The sequence below is a fragment of the Barbus barbus genome (assembly GCF_936440315.1).
Source record: "Barbus barbus genome assembly, chromosome: 3".
Taxonomy (NCBI): domain Eukaryota; kingdom Metazoa; phylum Chordata; class Actinopteri; order Cypriniformes; family Cyprinidae; genus Barbus; species Barbus barbus.
In genome coordinates this window covers 23,150,230-23,166,585 of record NC_136731.1, presented here as the reverse complement: position 1 = coordinate 23,166,585, position 16,356 = coordinate 23,150,230, and the positions used below count along the sequence as shown (strand labels likewise).

Below are 16,356 nucleotides of genomic sequence, written 5' to 3'. Positions count from 1 at the left end.
ATTTTATTGGCATATATAACAGTTATCTGTATAAATTATAAAACACTAAGACAAGGTAATGTTTAATTTATTATAGTATATATACTTATTACATTTTATATTATCATCTCACACATGGATTGGCATTTTCTATAATGTATTTCTATAATAAAAATACATATCTGGGTAACACTTTAGAATAAGGTTCCATTTGTTAACATTAGTTAATGTATTAACTAACATGAACAAACAATGAACAATGCATTTATTACACTATTTATTAATCTTTGTTAATGTTAGCTAAAATACAGCAGTTCATTGTTTATTGATGTTAGTTCACAGTGCATTAACTAATGTTAACAAACACAACTTGTGAATTTAATAATGCATCAGTAAATGCTGAAATTAACATTAACTAAGATTAAATACAAAGTAAAAGATCTGATTGAGAAGAAGAGTTCAAGGCAAATTTACGTCCGGTTACTTAAAATGTCTTAACACGCCCTACGGGTGTAACGTTAGTTATTCTCTATTTGCAGATGGACACAAACTATCTTTGTGTAAATGGGTAAATTTCCATTTGTTAAAATATATATTTTTACTCCACCCTCCCTCTTAATATAATACAAAGATAAACGCACCATGTCTGAATCGTGACTGATTTTAGGCAGAAGGTTTAATTGCACGGTTTCAGTACTTGTTAGGCTTATATCATATGCTTATTAATTTTGTTAACCCTTTAACACATACGATCACACCGGGGTAATTAGAACATTCAGTGCGTCACGTCATCAACTGCTGAATTCAAATATGCTTTCGCGCGTTGGCTGGCTTGGAGCCAGATCGCACGCGCTGAGCGCTTGTCATAATATCACAAATATTCAGTGTTTTCAACCATATAATGCTTATTTTAGGTTTCAGACATTTAAATACACATGTACTAGCAACACCATACATTTATAGTTTGTAAAATACACGCTGATGTCTATGGAAGCAGCTATAATGATCCTTACAAATATAATCTGACAACGTTTTATTGATATCATATACAGATTGTGTAGATAACTTTAAAGTTTACTCTGCTCTTCTCCCAGTTTAACCGGAGACTTACTTTAACGTGTTTCGGGAGGAGAGGATGAATTTTGTTAATCCCACAACTCGGATTCAGCGCGAACAAATATGGCGGCGCCCGTCACCCGGTATAGATCAAGTAACACGGTCATTATAAAAGTATTTAAACTACCAAATATATTTACTTGCACATATTTCAGAATCAGAATATCAGATATTTCATAATATAGTGCGTATGTCGGTGAATATTAATAATCATTTTACATTTACATTTATGCATTTAGCAGACGCTTTTATCCAAAGCGACTTACATTCCATTCAAGTTACAGTTTTTACATTTTATCAGCTTTTAATCAAAAAAGTAAAAACGAAATAAAAGCGATCCATGTGTCATACAGCAGCCACGCGGTGTGTCACATGACAAGCATGAACGCGAAATTACCCATTATGCTTTGCGCGTACATGTAGGGCGGATGCTCCGAACTTCCGGTTAGCGGCTTGATGAGTTTAGTTACAGAGATATGCATCTATGGTTACAGAATTTTAACGGCAACAAGCAATGATAATATTATATCGCGGTGGCTGCACAATCAAGACTATTTAACAAAGACCGTAAACAAAGAAACTTTGTGTGTTCCTCATCCTATGAAGTTGACCAGCGCCACCTCCTGGATTGATGACATGAAACAATGGCCAGCAGTCACATAAGCTGCAATAGATTTTACATTGTTAGAACAGAAAAATAAAGGTGAGGAATGTAATTTATATCATGTGCAGACATATATCAAGGAATACTATAGTTATGTTCAGATCTATACAGATGCGTCAAAGAGTCTAGATAATAAGGTTGGAGTAGCGTTTACTGTGCCAGAATTTCATATATCAGTAAGAAAAAGGATTAGTGATGAATTATCCGTTTATACAGGGGAAATGATTGCATTAGTATTAGCATTACAGTGGATAGAAGAGATCAGACCTATGAAATCGGTTATCTGCTCAGACTCAAGTTCATCTCTGGCTAGTTTACAATACAGCCACTCAGAGAGTAGACCAGACATTTTAATGGAAATTATGCAAACATTATATAGAATTCAAATGATGGGGATTATAGTGGTGTTTTTGTGGGTGCCTGCACATATTGGTGTGGAAGGAAATGAAATTGCAGATAAAGAAGCGAAGGAGGCTGTTAAAAATAACGACATTAACTTAATTATCAATTTAAGTAAGAATGAAATCAAAAGTTTAATCAAAAAAAGACTGAAGGGAAGATGGCAAAAACAATGGGATAAGGAGAAAAAAGGAAGATGGTTCTATAAGATACAAAGGAAAGTGGGTGAAATAAGAAATGCAGGAAAAAATAGAAAAGATGAAATAATAATATCAAGATTGAGATTTGGGCATACAAGATTAAATAGCACACTTCATAAAATGGGTAAACATGAAACGGGGAGGTGTGAGTTTTGTGGACAGGAAGAGACCGTAGAACATGTCATACAGTATTGCCAGAAATATGACAATGAGAGGAGAATTTTAATACAAGAATTAGGTAATAGGAAAATACAATTTATAATAAGATATATTTTACAAAATAATTCGAATAATGAATGTTTTAGTCTAGTTTTGAAGTTCCTTAAAAAAACTAAATTGTGGGATAGAATATAAATATACATTTAAATAAAAAGGGGGAGGGAGAAACTCATTTTGATTCACACTCCATACCAGTAGGTGGCGGAAATACACCATTAAGTTGTTTGTCAACCGCCAATAAAATCACATGAAGAAGAAGAAGCAGTCACATATGTTGACATAATCAATCATCTTGTTTTGTCTGAGGGTGTAGATGGCGAGGAGCTTAGAAATGATAAAAGCACGAAAGTATACAGTTATCTACACAGTAATAAAATTGGACGAATACTTTGTCATAAACATCAGCAATTTACATTACTGAAAGCGGAGGTAGAGCCGAGTCAGTCTATAAATAAACCCAATCACATCGCGTGGGCGATGTTACAAAATAACGGAGTAGTGTTAAACAGCTGGATGCTCCTGTGTAGCTGGCCCTGGCAGGTCTTGTAGCCATGCTGCTGCTGTGTTGTGGAAGGTGGGTATTTATAAATAGAGTATAAGCCGTTTTGACTTTTATTCATTCACAGGATATGAATTCTTGATATCAACAATTTAAATTTTCACTAATTAAAATGCTAATTCTTGATACCAGGAATTAAATTTCAACTATTGAAGACTAGAATTCTTGATATCTGTAATTGTATTTTCACTAGCTAAATGTCACCATAAGCTGTCATTCAAATCCAAATTTTTGATATCAAGAATTCAGTTGTGACCAGTATTGGGTGTAATTAGTTACTAAGTAATTAATGTAATTTAATTACTTTTCCCTAAATTATTTAGCTCTTAAAAAGTGCTAATAGTGATGTACTGTGAAATAATAAAGTAAACTATGTACTGAATTTTTTTTAAAGGTGCAAAATGCTGTAATCAGTGGTATGACAGGGCTATCTTGCACTGATGAGCAGTGTAGATGGAATGCAGGAACCAGAAAAAACCTTCAACAGAAAATAATTAGTCAAATAACATTTAGACATCACAAAGCTGAGGATGTATATAGTGCTTCATCTACAAGAGAGGGAGAAGTGAAGTGAAGTGAAGTGAAGTGAAGTGACATTCAGCCAAGTATGGTGACCCATACTCGGAATTCGTGCTCTGCATTTAACCCATCCAACGTGCACACACACAGCAGTGAACACACACACACCGTGAACATACACCCGGAGCAGTGTATTCAATAAATAAATTCATGAGAGAGAATCTCTTTCCTACCTTTCGGGAGAATGCAGCTACAAAGTATGGGAGTGAGAAAGAGGCAATAGCTCGGAGCCTTCTTGTAGAAAAAGGTCTACAGGTCTCCCACTCAGGTATCAGGGTCAGCCTGACAGAGTCATGGCTGTCTGCAAGCCCTGATGGTATAGTAAATGGTATGGAACTTCTGGAAATAAAGTGCCCTGTTCCCAAGAACACCACCACCTCTCTATCAGACCATTTCACTATGAATAATAGTGACATCAAAGTGGTTGATGGGAAGCCTGAATTACAGAGGAACGGAGTCAGGGGCTACTACAGATACAATTAGGGATGTTTTGTACTGGGCTGAGAATGGCAAAACTACTTGTCTGGTCTCCAAAGGAACACATTCTGATAAATGTACCATACGATGCGGAGTATTCAACACACCAGGTTACTCATCTGAGAGGCTTTTACTTCTCAGTGATGCTTCCTAGAGTAGTAGATGAATTCATTGCAAGACGATTCAAACTGAATGACAAATACTTACATGTAGTCAAAAAAGCTTAACCTACTGGTAAGGTAAAGATTACCAGAGTTTTAAAAACAGTGTACAGATGCTGACATGGAGAGGAAAAAAGTTTTAATGTATCAAGACAAGTTTTCAAAACAATTTTGTATTTATTTGATATTTCCTTGTATGTTTTTTTATTAGATTAAAGTGTATATATGTACATAGTAAAAGGAAATAGAAATCATATTGAGATGGATTTTTTTTAGAATTACAAATGTCAAGTATTATATTTTCTGTCCTCCAGCAAAGATGCAGTCCTTAGGAAGCTGGGTGATAGGCCTGAAATCCAGCACTATGAGGTTTTAGCAAAACTTCGCAAACTCTACGTAGAGAAAGGGCACACAGAGAGAACAGACCCAACAGGAGCACTGACAGTTAATGAGGCCTTCAGTGAACTGAAAATCGAGAACGAAAACAGGTAAGTTCTCAGTTACTGAAAGAAGTCTCTTTTGCTGACCAAGGCTGCATTCATTTGATCAAATATGGTAAAACAAGCATTGTTAAATATTTTTTTAATTTAATATAACATTTTTCTATTTTAATCTATTTTAAAATGGCATTCCTGTGCTGCAAAGCTAAATTTTCAGCATCATTACTCCAGTCTTCAGTGTCACACGAGCCTTCAGAATTCATTCTAATATGACGATTTTTTGCTTTAAAATGTTTTATTATTGTCATTGTTGAAAACAGTTGTGCTGCTTAATATTTTTGTGAAAACCATAATACACCATTCAAAAGTCTGGGGTAAGATTTAAAAAATAGGTTTTACTTTTATTCAGCAAGGACTCATTAAATTGATCAAAAGTTAGAGTAAAGACATTTATAATGTTACAGAAATTTTCTATTTCAAGCATTTTTTTATTTTTTTTTACTTTCTATTCATCAAAAAATGTACCAAATTTTCAACAGCAAAAAAAATATGAAGCAGCACAACTGTTTTCATCACTGATAATGATCAGAAATTTTTCTTGATCAGCAAATTAGTATATTAGCATGATTTCTGACTGGAGTAATGATGCTGAAAATACGGCTTTGCATCACTGGAATTAATTACATTTTAACATACATTACAATATAAAACAGTTATTTTACATTGTACTGTAATATTTCACAGTATTACTGTTTTGTTTTGTTGTATTTTATATTAAATAAATGCAGCCTTATGTGAACAGAAGGGACATCTTTCAAAAACATTTAAAAAAACTTAGTTCATCCAAAACTTTCAGCAGCAGTGCATATATTAATAAATGAATTTTTAAATAACATAGTTTACATTAAATCATGTACCAGGCTTTGTGTGCTCATTTTTTGTCCTTCAGGAAAAACAACATTCTTACTGTAGTTGGTGGGGATTTAAAGAACCTGTGGAAGCTCTTCAAAACTGCGGAGGAGGTCACAACGGGAAAAAGCTTTTCTAATTGGCAATCAGAGTTGAGAAACTGTAAAACAGCAAGACTCACATAAACACAAAATGTGTGCCTTCCTTTTTTGCTCTCTGCATTGTATTGGTTTATTCAGTGGTGTGTTGGGACTGCTAACAGTGTAGCACACTAGATGATCTGTGCTAGCCAAATGCCATAAACATTGTATTTTTTATTTGCAGCTTTCAAAAATATGGACAGACATTAACAAAAAGCTTCCGGAGGACATTCTTGGCCTGCTGCGTGTTTTGCGTAACAAACTGGTGCATGCGTGAGTGAGATAAAAAAGTTAATCCAGATCTGTTACATCTCTATTTCTGTTATTTGACCCTTGTACTCATTTCAGTTCAGTTTCATTAATACAGTATCTCACAGAAGTGAGTACACCCCTCACATTTTTGTAAATATTTTATTATATCTTTTCATGTGACAACACTGAAGAAATGACACTTTGCTACAATGTAAAGTAGTGAGTGTACAGCTTGTATAACAGTGCAAATTTGCTGTCCCCTCAAAATAACTCAATACACAGCCATATATCTAAACAGCTGGCCACAAAAGTGAGTACACCCCTAAGTGAAAATGCCCAAATTGGGCCCAATTAGCCATTTTCTATCCCCGGTGTCATGTGACTTGTTAGAGTTACAAGGTCTCAGGTGTGAATGGGGAGCAGGTGTGTTAAATTTGGTGTTATCGCTCTCACTCTCTCATACTGGTCACTGGAAGTTCAACATGGCACCTCATGGTAAAGAACTCTCTGAGGATCTGAAAAAAATAATTGTTGCTCTACGTACATAAAGATGGCACAGGCTATAAAAAGATTGCCAAGACCCTGAAACTGAGCTGCAGCACGGTGGCCAAGACCATACAGCGGTTTAACAGGACAAGTTCCACTCAAAACAGGCCTCGCCATGGTTTACTAAAGAGTGCACGTGCTCAGCGTCATATCCAGAGGTTGTGTTTTGGAAATAGATATATGAGTGCTGCCAGCATTGCTGCAGAGGTTGAAGGGGTGGGGTGTCAGCCCGTCAGTGCTCAGACCATACTCCGCACACTACATCAAATTGGTCTGCATGGCTGTCATCCCAGAAGGAAGCCTCTTCTAAAGATGATGCACAAGAAAGCCCGCAAACAGTTTGCTGAAGACAAGCAGACTAAGGACATGGATTACTTGAACCAAATCCAGTGGTCTGATGAGACGAAGATAAATGATTTGGTTCAGATGGTGTCAAGCGTGTGTGGCGGAAACCAGGTGAGGAGTACAAAGACAACTCAAACGGAAGGTGGATGAGTGCAAGGTCTCTTAACATCCACCAGCTCTGTGATGTCATCATGGAGGAGTGGAAGAGGACTCCAGTGGCAACCTGTAAAGCTCTGATGAACTCCATGCCCAAGAGGGTTAAGGCAGTGCTGGAAAATAATGGTGGCCACACAAAATATTGACACTTTGGGCCCAATTTGAACATTTTCACTTAGGGGTGTACTGACTTTTGTGGCCAGCAGTTTAGACATTAAAGCTGTGACACAGCTGTGTGTTGAGTTATTTTGAGGGGACAGCAAATTTGCACTGTTATACAAGCTGTACACTCACTACTTTACATAGTAGCAAAGTGTCATTTCTTCAGTGTTGTCACATGAAAAGATATAATAAAATATTTACAAAAATGTGAGGGGTGCAGGGTGCGAACTACGGGGGAGCTAGGGGGAGCTGGGCTCCCCTTAATAAGACATGGGCTCCCCTGAAAACGTGATTTGTGAAATTTGGGGGGTCTCAAAAAATATTGACAATGTGTTATTTTGACATGCAATTTCAGTTTTGTGCAATGTGATCATCGTGGATTATTGTGTGTAAAATTGCAAAAATATCATTCATTCATGCATGACAGCGATTTAACCCCAATTCACTTCAATAAAGATAACTATACATGCTATTCTTGTCATGAGCATCCAGGTGTGGGGGCGCAGCGGTGCAAATTCATTCCACTCATGTTTAGTACGTTAACTCAAAGATTCGTAGGAAAAATATAAACGTTGGATTCAACACTGGCCGTAGATCTGCGCGCGCAGTCCTTGAAATCCATTCTGCAATTAGCATCATATAGCACCATGACAAAAAGAACACAAAGCAGTTTAATGGCACGACCGAATCACCTGCTGCAAAGTCGGCCCCGACTTTTTTACGCCTCTAGGGCCGGGCTTCGGGCCAATTTCCACGTCATAGTTCAGACGCGGGCCGGGCCTCGGGCCTGTTTTGGGTTTCTCCTTATTTTTATATTGTAGACATCCATCGATTAGTGATGAAAAAAATTGCCGCGCTGTTGGAAACAACACGAGACTGTGCCGCGACTGAGAGCAGCTCGATGGTGTTTAGTGTCCCGCAGCAGCAGGTGCTCAAGTGACTTCAGCGCAGCGGAATAGTTCTGCGTTCAAATGCACGCAATAGGCTAAAGCTTGCTGCAAAACCCCAGCAAACATAACCATGAATGTGTCTGCGGGAAATAGTAAGGAGATATTTGAATTATTTACTAATAAACTAATGTTTTCTGAGTCTGTGTAGCAAGGATGAAGTTGCTGATCCTGACTCGCCGTCTCCTCATTAGACGCGCCTTTAGAGAGAAATGCATCTTTATTGATTATGATTAAGATTGTAATAAAAGAGTTTTTGTTTTCGATTTTTTTATTTTGTTAAGTAATAATTTTAAGCTTTCTATAGATATATTGATCATGTCTGTGAGGCATGTATTCGCTCAGCTGAAGAACTCATGTTCAAGATGCAGAAAGCGCATCATGTTTGTTTTCTTTGTTTGTTTTATAAAATAACTACCTTTTGTTGATATTGTGAGTGCACACAAATACAAGTAGACCCTTTACAGGTCCGAATGGTGTATTACTCTATACCTTTATCAAAAAAAAAAAAAAAGACAGCGTAGGCTATTTTAATTGGTTTCCACTGAAAACAATCCAAGTGTTTGCTCTGGTGCCTCCATGTCCTGCAGAGCGCGCTTTAGCTTCCACTCTCCGCACAAACTTACATATAGGCTAGCGCACATTATTATTATAGCGCAGGTTTAACGTTTAAACATTGTTATATACTTTTTTAGTATATCTATAGATTTTATTTTAGGCAAGTCGTGATGATATGAGAAGGCTAAATTGATCAAACATAGGCTATGATCATGCAGCTGACTCGTTACTTTAAAAAAACAAAAAGGCTATTTAACGAACAAAAATGCTCCAAACGTTTTTCTAAATTAACTTAATAAAAAAACGAAACGAAATATAATAATTTTGCCATTACACATAAAACTGAACTATTTTAATAGCCGAAACAGTAGTATAAACTCGGGCCATAATTCTGATAAGCTGTCAGAGGTGGGCTGGGCTAGGGCCTAAATTTGAGGCCCGTACAGGGCTCTAAGTCATTGTAAGTCAAAAGTCCAATGATCGCAAGTGCATTAAAACCCATGAACCTCTCTCTCTCTCTCTCTCTCTCTCTCTCGCTCTCTCTCCGCGTTCACTTCACTTTTGTCTAGCCCGGCGCCTTATAATCACACAATCCCTGCGTCCTAATGTGCACACTATACACCCTATCTGCCCTGAATAGTATTGAAAATGACTAATATCACATAGTATTTAGGATGGATAATGTGCACAATGGGACGCAGGCAATGATTTCCTTCCGCGCTGCGATAACGGCAAGAAGTTGGGGTCAAACCTCATCAAACGATTAATTTAAGTGAAAAAAATATTAACGCATTAAAATGGTGAAAGCCCTATTCAAAACATTCCCAAACGCATTAACTATATCATGAAATGTGAATATCTCGATTCTCACTTTTATAGATTATGTTAGTTGATCTGTAGTGGGCGATGGTCAAAATAGCCTAATAATGTAGTCTATTAAATATGCATAAAAACCTGTCTGTTTACTAAAGTAACAGGGTGTCATGCCATAAACATAGTTTTAATACGACTGACTTTATTTAATGTGAATTTAACATTGAAAGTTAATGTGAATAAAAACACTGTAAATTGGGATACTTATCATAACACTTTCATTGTACAGAAAGAGAGCAAAGAACATTAACATTATCAAAGAACACACTGACAGTCTAGTTCAAGCACTCTCAAAAACTCCCATTTAAATCACTGAAGCTGTTTACACTGTGAAATGAATGTTACTTACATAGGCTATTCATACACACATCTGCAGTTTCTAACGAGAGAATTCACCAGAAAGATTCAGTCAGCCAGTGAGTGAAGAAAACACCGGCATTTTAGCTATGGCTCATCTGAACGCCTCTGATTGGTCAATGGATTCATAAGCTCAACAGAATCGTGTGTGATTGGTTATAATGCGCAGTGCTGTTAAAACGCGTCTGTCTCTGGCTCAGCGCCAGCGAACGCAGGTTTGAATTTAGCAGCTGATGATATGATGCGCTGAACGATTTAATCATGCCGGTGTGATTGTACTAAATATAGAAAATATGAATCAGCGATTTTTTTGTCTTTTGGAAGCTGCATTCAAAATCCACTTGGCTCAAAAATCTGAGGTGGCACGTGCCCCCTCACTTTGAATGGGAATAACGCCTCTGGCCTATAACCAATTAGTCAAATAAATCACTCTTACTGTAAAACCTTAAATAAATTCAGGCACACACATTGCCAGGCAAGGGACAAAATGATTGATGTAGTCCTCTGGCTGGACCCAGCTCTGGTTCCTGATCCTGAGGCAGAATAATATTTATGTTCTTTGTGTGTGTGTGTGTGTGTGTGTGTGTGTGTGTGTGTGTGTGTGTAATTGCAAAATGTTTACTACATAGGCCTACAATAAACTTTTTTTTTTTTTTTTTTGTAACTACATGCCCTGGACACTGTGTTCTCCATTTTTTTATTAGTGTCTAATTAATCATATTTAGTGCATGAAATGGATTAGAAGCAATTGTTTGTTGGTCAGGGGAATTTAAGACTCAAGGGTTCTGTGAATCTAGTAATGAGATTTTAATATGTTTTTAAGGGTTTCCGAAAATGAGTGATGGTTTTGAGAAATGTTTTAGCATTCAGAAAAACTGTAACTTAATTCTTACTCCTTTCTTTATTCCTACAGCTTTTGTAGTTCAGTGGGTAGATTCAAAGATTAAAGCTAAAAAAAGTGATTATATGTTCACTTTAATTACAAGAAAAGGTAAATAAGTTTGTGTTTTACTAAACTAAAATTTCAACGGAAAAGCTGTAGTATGTGTAGTAACCAGTGTTGGGTGTAACACGTTACTAAGTAACGCGTTACTGTAATTAAATTACTTATCCACTGAAAAAGTAAAGTAAGGGATTACTGTTCATTTTTAGGTAATTTAATTACAGTTACTTATAAAGTACTTGCGTTACATACAGTAAATAATTTCAACAGTTCTAAAAGCAATATTGAATTTGAAATCTAAATTTACCGTCTAAAGATATTGAATGCAGCGGCTTTAACCCTCCGCGTGCGGGTGCGTTCACTTTCAGATTTTCCTGATTCACAGAGAAACCTTAAATACTCAAATCAGGGCCGGCACCAAGAGGGGGCATTCGCGGGCAGAGTTACGGTGCCCCCCACTTTCCATCCTCTCCCCTTCTTGCTGAACGTGATCGTTTCGAAAGCGAAAGTGAAACCGGTAAAACAGCGCACATAAGAAAGCGATTGCACGCTTTAGCGAGCGTCAGAAACTGCACGCAATCACAGATTGCACGCTTCCCATCCCACCCCGAACCCCCCCACACACACACCACCACCACCCCCCCCCCCCCCCCCCCCCCCCCCAGAAATTCAAATGCCCCTCTGATGGAGGTGCCCTGGCGCCGGCTCTGACTCAGATACATATAAGACTAAAATCAATAGAATCTAAAAATCTTGAAGTGTCTACTTGACACTTGAACGAATTCAAATTAAAAACTAATGTTTCTGATTATGCAATCCGTATGAAACTAAAGCAAGGTACAGTCTTTCCCGTGTCTGAGCTCATTATATGCAGTCACCTGCGCGCATATGCCCATAGATACAAAAAAAAATGTAAAATATTAAGAAAAAAAAAATAATCTAATATTCATCATTTTTGAAAGAAGACCTGCTATGAGAAATTTACCTCATAAGAACAGCGCGATCTGACATTATGCAGCAGAGAAGATCATTTCTGTAATTTATTCTTTCCTACATTAGTTAACGTGTTATTTTGACATAAACCTGTACAGATTTTACTAGTTGGGCTTTTCCTGAACATCTTGCCAAACTGAAATGTATTGTTTAACTTTTAAGCCTTTTTGTTATTCAGATATTTTGCAGAGTATTTCTATTTGTCAACCAAAGGTGGTTACATTTTTTTTCATAAAAATGTTTAAGTATTACAGTTGTTTTAAAGCTAAAAGGCTAAACTATTCTATGTTTGACTCGAATTGAAAGAATATAGAGTTTAATTTCTATTAAGGTTTATAGGGATTTTAAGATGTAGCCTAATTAGCGATTTGAATAATTAAGTTACTTATTGAGTAACTAAGTTACTTTTCAGATAGAGTAATTAGTAAAGTAATTTAAATACAATATTGATTAAGTAATTAGTAACTGTAATTAATTACTTTTTGAAAGTAACTTACCCAACACTGGTAGTAACAAAAACACATTTGGTTGAATTTTCTTTTGTGATTTCAGTGTATTCAACCACGACTCAAATCACATGATAATCGAGATTTAATCAAATCAGGGCTGTAAAGATATTGTCTGTTTTCATAAATGCGCATCATTTTTGGTGAGAGCAGTCAATGAATGTGTCCTGTGGAAATCACACATGGTTCAAGTCTGAAGTACACTTTAATTTTTATGCATGCTAGGATATACATACAGTGTATGTAACAATTTCATCATCATAGTATACACATACATACACTGTATGTGTACAGCCAAACATGTATACCAGTGTTGCACCAAAATGAAAATAAAAACTGATAATAAACATAACCATAAAGTTTATTTTAAAGCCCTTTATGGGAATTCCATAGCTGTTAAATGTGATTGGATAAGGGGGGAAAATGGGCTAGTCTTCATTCCTTTTGGGCGGATTTTAAGTCAGCTTTGGGCTGGGAATTTTTTTGAGACCTGTCAGCCCTACTAATTACACCCTTCCGCAATCATTGACTGACTGACTAACGAACTGACTGACTGCTTACATCAGTGTTCTTAAAGTTTTTAGGTAAGTTCCTGGTTCCTGGATACATAACTTTATTTAATATAATATCTCATTTTTTGATACCAAAAACTCCTGTGTTGAGTAAATTGTTTTGGATGCTTATGATAAGACTGTATAGAATTAGACTGTATGTGAGGTGATTGGTGTGGAGCCCTACACATGACATAAGGGGGGAAATATACCATGGACACAAATTAAGAATTTCCATGACTTATGAATTTGTTCCCTCATTTTAGTAAATCATGGTGATGCACTTTATTTTAATTTAATTCAAAATGAGTAAGCAAATGAGTACAATGTAGTACAATGATTTACTAAAACGAGGAAACAAACAAGTCAAGGGAACAAATTCTTGGCCACAATTTAACTAAAATAAGGGAACTAATTCTTAATTTGTGGCTGAAATGTATTTTTGTCTGCATGTCATATACAGGGCTTTGTAGATTGGCCCAGTGATGTTGGCCTGAAAGAGTTGTTACCTGTAGCAGAAGAACCGCCTCTCAATATTATTGTAACAGCACGGCCAGGCTGTCATCCCTCACGATCAGCCTCACCTGCATTCTTAATCACTCACACCTGCACCTCGTCACCACCATCATCAAGGACACTTTAAAATCACTCACCTCAGTCACAGTAGCTGTCTGATCTCGTTGCTTCAACGTGGACTCCTCTACAACGCACCACAAGCCGATGAGTATACCTTCTGACTACTTACCTCTTAGCCTTCCCTTCTGTTCTCCGTCCTGTTGTCTCCCCTGTCTGCAGACTCGTCTCTGTTGGGAATTACCTCATCTGACTCCGGCTCTCTTCATCTGTCTCGCTCCGTCAACCTGTGAAGCAAAAGGACAGTATCAGTTCAGTTGCCTGACTCTCAGACATCAAGCCTCAAGATATAGTACTCACCTCTCATCACGATCTCCTGCACCTTCACTTTGGAAATAAAAATTGTTGAGGAGATGCTTCTTGGCCTTCAAGATCTTCACCAGGCCGGAGTGATGCATGGTGATTATAAACCCTAGAAATATCGTCATAGGTATAAAATATCTTATTTTTATTAACTTTTTACATCTCACAATACTATAATATTATACTGTCTATATCATATTACATGTAAAATTAAATCTCTATTCTCAACAGATTCTGAAGAAAATGTTAGACTAATCGGCTTTGGCAGAAACATCAAACTGGAGGAGGGAGAAACAACTGCCAATACAGAGAGCTGGTATCCAAGATAATGATTATACAAAGAGCTCTGACATCAAGGTTTGTGAAGTTTACAGCAGATTATCATAACGAAACTGTAAAAAAAGATTTGAGAAATATTATGAACTCTACAAATATATATTCAGCTTGTCATGTGCTCTCAACACAACCACTGAGCACAACTTTATGTAGCATAAAGCATCTTCACAACTGATAAAATGTTTACCTTGACTTGAATTTAAGTCACTTTGGGTAACTGCATCTGCCGACTACATGAATGTTAATGTAGATCAGCATGTTCTTCACAGTCTGCTCCATTTCTTGCAGGCTGCTGGGAAGCTGGTGTACTACATCCTCTCTGGTGGGAAACGCATGGTGCAGAATGATGTGCAAGATATTGTAGTTAAGGATCTCATAGACTGGATGATCAACGGTGTCCTGATCATTGAGGTCCTAAAACACCCTTATTTCTGGGATCAAAAAAGGTAAATTATAAGGTGTTTATGTCTGTAATTGTATGCTGTTCTGTTCAGTTAAATTAAAGTTCACAAATATGATTAATGAAGCACTTTCTTTAAAGATCGGAAAGAAAACTACATGTATGATGAATGTTGTGCTTCATATTCATTTATGTAAAATATATGCTTGGTCTGCTGCTAAACTTAATCTCTTGTTTTCTTTTTTTCATTCAGAAAAGAGGAAGTGCTGAGGAAACTGGGCGATCGACCTGAAGTCCAGTACTACACTGATATTTCAAAAGCTTGCAAAATTTGGAAAGCTGAAAAAGGCCTAACAGGAATAAAAGCTGTCGAAAAGGCCTTTGATAGAATGGACTAAGGTATTTGTGTAGGAAAAAAAGGGTTTTATTTGATTATTTTGCTTTTATTTGAATTTGACTATTTCTCTCCATTACTTCACACACTGTTTTCACCTTCATAACTTCACCTTCAGCCCTGTACAAGTCTGTGTGTCTGCTTGATGTTTGTGCTTTTCCTTAGGAAAACTAAAGTTCTTGGGATACTTGGAAAGACCGAGCAAGTCCAGAATGAAAACTTTTCTGAAATGTTTTTAGAGCTTTGTTACTATGCAGAGAGCAATTTGGAAGACAAAAATGGAAATCAGAGGTGGGGAGAAATATCCAACAACAAAATATCAGCTTTCCTTGCTAAATTGTTTATAAAATATTGATGACTTTCCTGATGATCACAAATTTTGTAACTGTTTACTAACTGAATATTTCTTGTGTAACACCCTTGCATTGTATCTGCAGCTTGCACTTGAATGGCCAGACAGAGACAACTTGTCCGGAGGACTTAATTGGCCTGCTGCGTACTTACCGCAACAAACTGGCTCATGTGTAAGACATATGAAAATACAATAGTTGTATTTTTCTTTTAATGTAGTGCATTACAAGAGATTCCTTTGCTTAACTTTCTCTCACATTTATGTATCAAGTTCCATGTTAATCTAGTGATCAAATTGCTCATTTTAACTTGTTCTAGTCAATAAATTATAGATACACTATCTGCCTAGACAGATGCCCCAGTGAATTAAATTTTTTTTTTTTTTTTTTTTTTTTTTTTTTTTTTTTTTTTTTTCCAGTTGGACATTTGACAAACAGATGTTCAACCGTTTTCCATATTTCTACATCAGCTTACACAGATTGGCTAAAGGCATGGGCTGGGACTGTACCTGGTCTTGAGATGAGCGAGGAGATCATCAGCACCTGTTGTAAGAGGAACATGAGAGAGCCTCTATCATGGGGACTAGAATTATTAGGTTCTTGTCCATGGAGGGGTGAAGAGACACATGTGACCTGTCAGGGAAGCAAGCGTCATCGCTCTCATTCTCCTTTAGAGACTTCACTGGACCACCATGGGATTTTGGAGCTTGCACCAGCCTAAAACCAGTCTCAGACACCAGTGTCCTCTCTGCCGTTTTGTAATTATACAATAAAACTGCATAAACAGTATTCAGAGAGTTTAATTTCTAATATAAAGTTATTCTCTTTCACAGTTTTGTATGCAATTCCAGAATAGTTTGTATTGCTCAGTTCTTTTGTAAGGGTATTTAGGATATTTTCAATGAACTT

General features: G+C 36.8%; 1 protein-coding gene across 3 annotated transcripts; it reads left to right on the top strand.

Annotated features, from left to right (window-relative positions):
• The first annotated feature begins 1,516 nt into the window (after positions 1-1,516).
• Positions 1,517-16,235, top strand: LOC306850527 (uncharacterized protein). 3 transcript variants are annotated; one of them, XR_013782414.1, is made up of 10 exons: positions 1,517-1,798; positions 4,668-4,841; positions 6,027-6,115; positions 13,495-14,094; positions 14,199-14,324; positions 14,592-14,749; positions 14,957-15,102; positions 15,263-15,388; positions 15,535-15,621; positions 15,867-16,235. XR_013782414.1 is itself a non-coding variant. In XM_079386201.1 (3 exons), the coding sequence occupies exons 1-3, from the start codon at positions 3,129-3,131 to the stop codon at positions 5,885-5,887; spliced, it is 342 nt and encodes a 113-aa protein (XP_079242327.1). In that variant the 5' UTR covers positions 2,820-3,128; the 3' UTR covers positions 5,888-7,773. The 3 variants fall into 3 exon arrangements, 1 of the variants encoding a protein (XP_079242327.1); XR_013782415.1 differs by lacking the exon at positions 1,517-1,798 and adding an exon at positions 2,820-3,151; XM_079386201.1 differs by lacking the exons at positions 1,517-1,798; positions 13,495-14,094; positions 14,199-14,324; ... (3 more) ...; positions 15,535-15,621; positions 15,867-16,235 and adding an exon at positions 2,820-3,151 and having other exon boundaries at positions 5,743-7,773.
• Positions 16,236-16,356: the final 121 nt, after the last annotated feature.

Excerpts from the sequence above, each read along its gene's own strand:
- LOC306850527 (XM_079386201.1), top strand. The coding sequence starts at position 3,129 with ATGCTGCTGCTGTGTTGTGGAAG. Across the intron at positions 3,152-4,667 it reads CTGCTGCTGTGTTGTGGAAG|CAAAGATGCAGTCCTTAGGA; the intron begins GTGGGTATTTAT and ends TCTGTCCTCCAG. Across the intron at positions 4,842-5,742 it reads AAAATCGAGAACGAAAACAG|GAAAAACAACATTCTTACTG; the intron begins GTAAGTTCTCAG and ends TTTGTCCTTCAG.